At 38.2% G+C, this 9,936-nt stretch overlaps 1 protein-coding gene across 1 annotated transcript in view; it reads right to left on the bottom strand.

Moving 5' to 3' along the window:
* LOC106879080 (phosphoribosylformylglycinamidine synthase) overlaps window positions 1-9,936 on the bottom strand; it is a 43,232-nt gene that overhangs the window by 22,932 nt on the left and 10,364 nt on the right. Inside the window, exons 6-10 of the mRNA XM_014928513.2 lie at window positions 8,750-8,890; window positions 6,346-6,473; window positions 4,456-4,584; window positions 3,386-3,649; window positions 519-749 (exon numbers count right to left, since the gene is read on the bottom strand). Of these exons, the coding sequence (XP_014783999.1) occupies window positions 519-749; window positions 3,386-3,649; window positions 4,456-4,584; window positions 6,346-6,473; window positions 8,750-8,890 (893 nt within the window). The remainder of the gene's footprint in view (window positions 1-518; window positions 750-3,385; window positions 3,650-4,455; window positions 4,585-6,345; window positions 6,474-8,749; window positions 8,891-9,936) is intronic.

Below are 9,936 nucleotides of genomic sequence, written 5' to 3'. Positions count from 1 at the left end.
GTGTATGTCTTCTTGTCTTATCATCATAGGATAGTTATAAATGGCACATCACTGTCATTCAAACAAAGTCCCTCGTTTTCATTCTTCCATAGAAACATGACCACCTCCAGGGGAATGAGAGTTAGTGACTGGAAGAACATTCAGTCATAGCAAAATCAATACATCAATGAATTCCAATTGGCCCGGGCAAGCATGGAAAAGTTGACATTACCCATCAGCATTTAAACCAACAATATTTGGCCCAAATATTCTACCTGTATTATATTCAAAACAAAACAGATCTGGCCTCTCGCACCAGCCCTACAATGTTATTCTAAGAATAAACAATCACATTGCAGAATTCGCAAAGCTACAAAAAAATGCAAGATTAATTCAAAACAATGACAGAATAATTTGAAGTGTTAAAATGGTGATGATGATGACGAATAACAAAACTTTTAATTAAGTTAAATAGTAATTAAATATGGAGTGTTATTTACTATTTTATTTAATTAATAAACCAAAATAATATTATTTACCATTTCCACCAGCTCCTTGGTCATGAATACTGAGGATTGGGTTCCCTTCCTTCAATTCTATACATGAACGTATTAATCGGTTCAACTTCTGTTCCATTTCAGCATCTCCTCTTTGAACAGCATTAAAATCCAAATCAGATTTGTTGTCACCTTGAACTTCAACAGAAGATGCTGCACCACCCCCAACACCGATACGATAAACAGGGCCACCAATTTTTACCACTTCCATCCCTGTAAGAAAAATTCAGAAAAGGTAAAATTATAAAATACTCAAATTAATTTTGGCCAGTTAAATTGAGTCAATTTTGTTCAAGCAGATGATTGTTTTTTTTTAAATTTTGTCAACAAAATGCTGACTAAAAGCATATAGAAACCATGTTAAATTATACTAACAAGGTAGGAAGGATGTCCACTTTAGTCGATTGTCAAAGTTAACTAATGATAGAGTTTGATTTGATGCCATGTAAAAAGTACCCAGTCCACACTGTAAAGTGGTTGGTGTTTGGATGGAAATCCAGCTGTAAAAACCTTGCCAAAACTCACCTTGCCTGTGCTTATGTCACGTAAAAAGCACTCAGTCCACTCTGTTGGGTGGCTGGTGTTAGGAAGGGCATCCAGTCATAAAATCCCTGCCAAAACAGACACAGAAGTCTGGTACAAGCTCCAGCCTGGTCAACTCCTGTCAAACCGTTCAAACCATGCAAGCATGGAAAGCAGACATTAAACAGTGATGACATTGGTAATATACACATTATATGCTGAACATGATAACCATTAAACAAAGTTACGGAAAATAAAGCAAACATTAAAAAAATCAAAACACCAGTGTCCCAGGATGCCATGAGCCAATTGGATGAATGTGTTAAACACACTGTTGTCTCTAAAAGGGAGAAGTTATTCTCTCAAAACATACACTACAGTACTTAGCATATTTTGCATCTGAACCTGCCTAGAATGTGTTAAAAATAAATAAACAGATATTCATACCACTACAAACATATAACAATATAAAACCTTTTATATTGTTATATTAATATTTGTAATATCAAATATTGTAATATTAAATAATATTTGTGGCTTCCAAGCCGGTGGTGCGTAAAAAAGCACCATTTGAGTGTGATCGTTACCAGCGTCGCCTTACTGGCACTTGTGCCGGTGGCATGTGAACAAAACACTCGAGCGAGGTCGTTGCCACCACCGCTGGACTGACTCCTGTGCAGGTAGCACATAAAAACACCATTTGAGTGTGGCCGTTGCCAGTACCACCAGACTGGCCCTCGTAAAAGCACCCACTACACTCTCGGAATGGTTGGCGTTAGGAAGGGCATCCAGCTGTAGAAACTCTGCCAGATCAGATTGGAGCCTGGTGCAGCTATCTGGTTTGCCAGGCTCAGTCAAATCGTCCAACCCATGCTAGCATGGAAAGCAGAAGTTAAATGATGACGATGATGATGATTGCAATATGAAATAATTTTATACATTTTATTAGAATTATTTATTACAGTATGTTCTTTTAATAGAAGCTAAGGTCTAGCAGAATGTAGTAACATAGGTCTAATATGTAGGACAAAAAGAAGAAACAACCACGAATTTCCCCTTCTATGGAAAGCTAATAAATACAAAAAAGTCATGAATTTAGATAAGTTTGTATACCTTAGGGAGAAGAATTTGGTGATTTGGGACTGTCCAAGCAGATGATTGTTTTTTGATTTTGTCAACAAAATGCTGACTAAAAGCACAGAGAAACCCTGATAACCGTTCAGCATCCAAAGCAGCCACATCCAGAGAGAAACGAACAGTCGAGAAATTTATTTACTCTGTGACATAAGATTAGTCCTAAAATGTTAAATTCCTCTCTTCCCCAACACTGAACAAACTAATCCAGACTCATGAACTTTACTGCTTTTGATAACACAGGCTACCACCCGTTTCCTAGTCTCTAATTTTTTTAGTTCAAGTGAAATAGAGTAAAATATCATTCTTTTTTGGAATTGTGAATATCAAAGCAGATAAAGTTATCAAGAATAGCATGTAAATCATCATCATCGTTTAACGTCTGCTTTCCATGCTAGCATGGGTTGGACGATTTTACTGAGGACTGGCAAGCCAGAAGGCTGCACCAGGCTCCAATCAGATCTGGCAGAGTTTCTATGGCTGGATGCCCTTCCTAATGCCAACCACTCCGAGAGTATAGTGGGTGCTTTTATGTGCCACCGGCACGAGGGCCAGTTACATGGTACTGGCAACAGCCACGCTCAAAATGGTGTATTTTACGTGCCACTTGCACAGGGGCCAGTCCAGCGGCACTGGCAATGACCTCGCTCAAATGATTTTCTAACGTGCCACCAGCACAAGTGCCAGAAGGCAACGCTGGTAACGGTCACGCTCAAATGGTGCTATTTACAGGCCACTAGCACGGAAGCCAGACAGCTGCTCTGGCAATGAACATGCTAGGACAGTGCTGTCAGTGCTCCACTGGTGCAGGTGCCAGTCATCGAATATGGTTCAATTACGATTTCGATTTCACTTGCCCCAACAGGTCTTTGCAAGCAGAGTTTAGTGTCCAATGAAGGAGAGGTTGGCATGAGTTTAAAACACCCTATGATTAGAAAATGCCAAAGCCTATGCATGGGATATGAACCCACATCTCTTGTAAATATGACAGACAAGTCCTATGGCAGCTGTCAACTATTTTGACCCAAAGGGATTTTTAACCCAATATTTACATGCTATTTTTTTATAATTTTATCTCCTTTGAGATCTACCATTCCAAATAAGAATCATTTCACATTCTCTCAAAGCTTATAAATTCTTATGACATCAACAGAGCCAAATTTATTCAAAAGGATAGAAAAAAACATTTTCACCTTCTTCTGCAACTTGTTTTTTTATATGCATATCTTCCAGCATTCCAATTCCAGCACTAAACATTATTGGTTTTACATACTCTTTCCATTCTCCATTTGGTAAGCAAAGACCGAAAGAACGAGCAAAACCAGCAAGAACTGGTTCTCCAAATTTGTTGCCATAGTCTGAGGCACCATTACTTGCTTCAATAGCAACATCCACAGCAGAAGCAAACTTTACAGGACCATCAAATTTTTTTTCTTCTTCCCATGGCTGAACATAACCTAAAAAAAATAAAGGAAAAATAAATGAAATACAACAGAACTCAAAGAATAAAAAACAATTTTTTAAGCATAAAAAAAAAACAAGTAGCAATAATTTAACTCTTAACCTACCAGTATTCAAACATCGCACAAGGTAATTTCTTTCCACTACTATGCTATTTGGACTACAAATAATAATCATTTTCTATAATTTAAAAATTACCCTTTCTTATAAATTTATATATTCCTAAACACAAAATTGATCAAATACATATAACACAATTGAATTTTGAGAGAAACTTCACTTGGATTTAAAAAAGATAAACATTTTTCCATCTTGATAATAAAGCTGAGGATATTTAATATTATAAATTGCATGAATATAAAATTATTCAAGTAATAAAAAGGGGAAAAAAGCAATGTTGATAAACCTTTTCCTGGACATCAGTTTGTCTTACCAGAAATAAATATAAAATACAAACCATAAGAAAGAAATTATAATTCAAACACATAAATCAAAAACATTTAATTTACAGAAAAAAAAAAGGAAGTTGTTTTTTCAGTAAAATATTGTGCAATAACAAAATTGAGAAACTAAATGATTTTGATGAAGCTGTGAATACTTCAGGGCCTAAACACTTTCAAAAAATTGAGAATCCTTAAAAGCACCAAAAAAATCAGGGAGTGAACTGTTAAACCAAACAATGAATTGTGTCTAAAACTTAGATTGAGCATAAATTTTAGGTACATCTGATAAGAATTATTTTTATCAATATTAAACAAACAAAATTAATAAAAACAACAAATGAAATTATTATTCTCCTTACCAGGTATATTAAGATTTCCAAAACTGTAACCAGCTGTGCCTGCTACAACATGTGCACCTCGTCCAGTACAATGAACATCTCGAATTCTACCACCAGTACCTGTAGTGGCCCCAGGAAAAGGAGCAACTCCTATCAAGAGAGTTAAAACAATAATTAACAGAAGCAAACTTACTTTGATGTTCATTATATTAGGATGGGGACGGTGGCGAGCTGGCAGAATCGTTAGCACGCCGGGCAAAATACTTAGTGGTATTTCGTCTGCCACTACGTTCTGAGTTCAAATTCCGCTGAGGTCGACTTTGCCTGTCATCCTTTCGGGGTCGATAAATTAAGTACAAGTTATGCACTGGGGGGTCATTGTAATCGACTTAATCCCTTTGCCTGTCCTTGTTTGTCCCCTCTATGTTTAGCCCCTTGTGGGCAATAAAGAAATAAGAATTCTGTGCCTGCTCAAGGACGCAATACAATATGGACTTCTTTCCCTTTCTGCCTACCAAAATACATTCACAAGGCTTTGGTGAATCCAAAGCTATATTAGAAGACACTTGGGAAGCAAAATTCTTAATATGTCTAATGCAAAAAAAAAAAAAAAACATGATAAAACAATGACGAAAAATTCTCACTTGCTTGAATGAATCTTGGGACACTTCCTTGTAGAGCTTTAAACTTGCAATCACCTCATAAGTGTAAGGTTTAACTTTGCACATTGCTCTCAATTGGAAAGTCCTAATGATTTTACCATTAATTCTCTGACACGGTCAAAACATGTTCAACTGTTAAGAAACATAACATTGATCCATTGATTGGAAAGGTGCTACTGACAGAAGTACTCTCTGACCACCTTGTCCCACAGGGAGATGTGATATAATCTCAATAAGCCATTTATTTCAAGCTCCTGATCTGAAACCTAAAATGTTGTTGTTGTTGTTGGCACTCCGTCGCTTACGACGTCAAGGGTTCCAGTTGATCCAATCAACGGAACAGCCTGCTCGTGAAATTAACGTGCAAGTGGCTGAGCACTCCACAGACACGTGTACCCTTAACGTAGATCTCAGGGATATTCAGCGTGACACAGTGTGACAAGGCTGACCCTTTGAATTACAGGCACAACAGAAACAGGAAGTAAAAGTGAGAGAAAGTTGTGGTGAAAGAGTACAGCAGGGTTCACCATCATCCCCTGCCGGAGCCTTGTAGAGCTTTAGGTGTTTTCGCTCAATAAACACTCACAACGCCCGGTCTGGGAATCGAAACCACGATCCTATGACCGCGAGTCCGCTGCCCTAACCACTGGGCCTAACCTAAAATAACACTGACAAAAACTGAAACCCTTAAACTTCTGGACATGCCATCCTTTCTCTTTAACAAATACAATTAATCGTTCAGCAATGAGAATAAAATAAGTTATGAAACAGTAGATCATGGAGACATACCAAATTATCACTCTCCTACAATGGCAACAAACTATCCTAACACATCAAAAAGAACAAAAAACCATATTTGTTTGATTATAACATGTCTTAATGATAAATTTCCTTCCCTTATATTTTCTTATATATGTGAATCGATAAATTAAGTACCAGTTGCGTACTGAGGTCAATCTAATCAACTGGTCCCCTCCCTCAAAATTTTGGGTCTTGTGCCTAGAGTAGAAAAGAATATATCATATATTAAGAGAGATGACAGAATCGTTAGCACACCGGGCAAAATGCTTAACGGTATTTCATCCGTCTTTATGTTTTGAGTTTAAATTCCTTTGAGGTCAACTTTGCCTTTCAAGGTCAATATAATAAGTACCAGTTGAGCCCTGGGATTGATGCAATTAACTTATCTGCTCCCCTGAAATTGCTGGCCTTGTGCCAAAATTTGAAACCAATATATATTAATACATACCTGTAGGGAAATTATGAGTCTCTGCAGTAAAAATAATATGTCTCTTCTGTTTTTCTTTTACCACAAAAGGACTAGCTTTGGAACTGTCTTCAGGTAACAAGACACTTACTTCAAAACCATCAATAGCACTGAAACAATCAGAATATAATTAATAACTGAAAAAACACATAGGTCCAAAAAGCAAATTTTTCTCTAGAATTTGGAAATCAACCAAAATACAGTTATATAAATCATCTTAAAAGATAATACCTTTCTTGGGGTATAAAAATAAGAATACTAAGCAATAATATAACACATAGACAGGGAGGGAATTCCAAGGGTCGGTCCTTCTGGGAAAGAAGGGCTGGAAAAGTGGCAAGTGTGGATCCTTGAGAACATAACAGGGTGACAAGGAGGAATGGGTCTGGATGGAAGGAAAATACAATTAGCTAGCATAAAGGGGCAGAGATCATTGTAGTAGCTTAGAAAAATAGAGCAAGAAGATGGCATATCTATGAGCTCCATAGTTGGGAGTGATTCTATGCTGATCGGTCAGGTGGTTCGTTTTTGGAAGGTGTAATTTAAGATGTTGGTATCCCTCTCTCTCTTTCGGAGAGGCACAAGCACATACATAGACATATACACACGCGGCAGTAACTTCCGCCTACCAAATTCAATCACAAAGCTTCGGTCGGCCAGGGACTATAGCAGAAGACACCTGCCCAAGGTGCTACGTGGTGGGACTGAACCCGAAACCATGTGGTTGGGAGGCAAGCTTCCTAACCATACAGCCATGCCCACGCCCGTGAAGAAATAACACAGTCTCCGGTGTGGCAGTAATATTCCATTGTGAGTATTACTTGGTGCAAATGCTAAGATGTCAGTAGAAGGTTGGGAATACAACATCATCCTCATCATCATCATTTAACATCCATGTTCTATGCTGGCATAGGTTGGTTGGTTTGAGAGGATCCAATGAGCCCAACAACTGCTTTATGCTCCAATGTTTGCTTTGGTGTGGTTTCTATAACTGGATGCCCTTCCTAACAACAACCACTTTAGAGTTTTTTTCTTGTTGCAAGCACTAGTGAGATCCCTATGCAGTTTGCAAGACTACAAACCCTGTGGAAGGCAACTTTATGCTTGGAGATGAGGATAGAGGGAGGTAAATATTTTTCAAAACAGAAATATCATGCAAATTTTATTCATACTACAATGGAATAAAAGATTGCAGTTTCTGCAGCAAGAATATCAAGGTGAGTCCAACAAAAATTACTTACAATATATTTTTAAGACTTTTAAGCAATGCAGGTGAGAAATCAGGTAAAATATGTAAGGTGATGTCAATAAATAAAAATGAAGACATGATACTATATCATCTTACGCATGAGGGTTAACCACAGAACAATAATTGAACACAGGAAAAAAACATGGAGGTGAAAACATCCAACTGTAGCAGCAGTAGTATGTAAATAATTATAATTCAATAACATAGATACCAATTTCTGAGCAATTAAGCAATTAGATAAAGCGCATTCTTCTTCTTTTTGTTGCCATTGTCATCATTTTATATCCATTTCTCATTTAACAAGATGGCCAGGTTTCACACTTGTCTCTCCACTTACCTCTGGACTTTATCATAGCTGCTTGTCAAAATCCTTCATCACTTGATGTACTAAGCACCAGAAAAAACTTCCAATATTCCTTGATGCTGTGTATGTAATTGCTGACTGTGGAGGCGCAATGGCCCAGTGGTTAGGGCAGCGGACTCACGGTTGTAGGATCACGGTTTCCATTCCCAGACCCGGCGTTGTGAGTGTTTATTAAGCGAAAACACCTAAAGCGCCACAAGGCTCCGGCAGGGGGTGGTGGCGAATCCTGCTGTACTCTTACACCACAACTTTCTCTCACTCTTACTTCCTGTTTCTGTAGTGCCTGTAATTCAAAGGGTCAGCCTTGACACACTGTGTCACGCTGAATATCCCCGAGAACTACATTAAGGATACACGTGTCTGTGGAGTGCTCAGCCACTTGCACGTTAATTTCACGAGCAGGCTGTTCGGTTGATCGGATCAACTGGAACCCTCGACGTCGTAAGCGACGGAGTGCCAACAACAACAACAACAATTGCTGACTATTTCAGTCCACCTAAATCCATTCTCACCTCATACAATATTAATAGCCTCCCGTCACAAAATGTTAAATCCTGAAAATATGCCAATGTTCAATCCATGTAGAAAATCATCGTCGTCGCCGTCGTCGCCGCCGCCGCCGCCGTCGTCGTCGTCATCGTCATCGTCATCGTCATCGTCATCATCATCATCATCGTCGGGCAGGAGCTCGCAAGCTGGAGAGCTGCACCAGACTCCGTTGTCTGTGAAAATGGGAACAAAACGAGAGCAAAGAGAACTATGCATCAACTTACCTGCTATTGTCACTGAATTTAATGACACTATTGTTGTTGCTGAAATCTTGGGTGTCCATAACCATACGAAACAAAGATTTAGTTTGAATTTCTCCATCCAATATCATGATCCCTTTGAAGAACCAATGCCGACTATGTTCACTTCAAAAAGACAAACATCAATCCTGAATGTAATTAATAAATTACACAAAAGTAATAATTTTTTTAGCTATATCACAATGGTCTTACTTAGAAGACAGGAAATAAAGAGTTGTAGTGTTTGTGGTAAAACCTGCTTTTTTTTTTTTATCATGCTATGGATAAACCCAACGAACAAAAATCAAAATTTTGTTGGGGAAATTTGATAAAACATAGTCATGATGCTTATCCTTATGCAGCTCAGATATGAAGATGATGAAGATGATAATAATAATATTGTCATCATACAAATATGGAACACTGCCAAGTATTACCAAAGTTTTTACAATAATATTAAGTGTAGGCGCCGGCATGGCTGCGTGGTAAGAAGCTTGCCTACCAACCACATGGTTCCAAGTTCAGTCCCATTGCGTCGCACCATGGGCAAGTGTCTTCTACTATAGCCTCAGGCCGACCAAAGCCTTGTGAGTGGATTTGGTAAACGGAAACTGAAAGAAGCCCGTCATATATACATATATATATATATATGTATACGTTTGTGTATCTGTGTTTGTCCCCACCAACATCGCTTGACAATCGATGTGTGTTTACATCCCCATAACTTAGCAGTTCGGCAAAAGTGACCGATAGAATAAGTACTGGGTTTACACAGAATAAGTCCTGAGGTCGATTTCTTCAACTAAAGGCAGTGCTCCAGCATGGCTGCAGACAAATGACTGAAACAAGTAAAAGAAAGAAAGAATAAAAGAACATAAGGCTAATGTATTGGGTTGTTCGGAAAGTTTGTGCCAATTTATAGTAGCATACCTTTCGACTTATTTGCCATGAAACCACTTCAATTCTGGGAAGAGGGTATTTTCAAGTTAAAGGAAAGATGGAGACGCACTGTGCAACAAAATGGTTCATATTTGGTTGATTAAAAATGTAATGGCAAGTATTTATTGACCTTTTTCTTCCCTTTAAAAATCGGCACGGACTTTCCGGACAACCCAATATTTTCCTTACAGCATAAACCTGTTTTTCATGTAGATGGTAGGTAACTTTAGTGA

Source organism: Octopus bimaculoides, chromosome 7 (genome assembly GCF_001194135.2).
Source record: "Octopus bimaculoides isolate UCB-OBI-ISO-001 chromosome 7, ASM119413v2, whole genome shotgun sequence".
NCBI lineage: Eukaryota > Metazoa > Mollusca > Cephalopoda > Octopoda > Octopodidae > Octopus > Octopus bimaculoides.
Note: the sequence above shows the minus strand (reverse complement) of the source record. Positions and strands in the feature narration are given on the sequence as shown.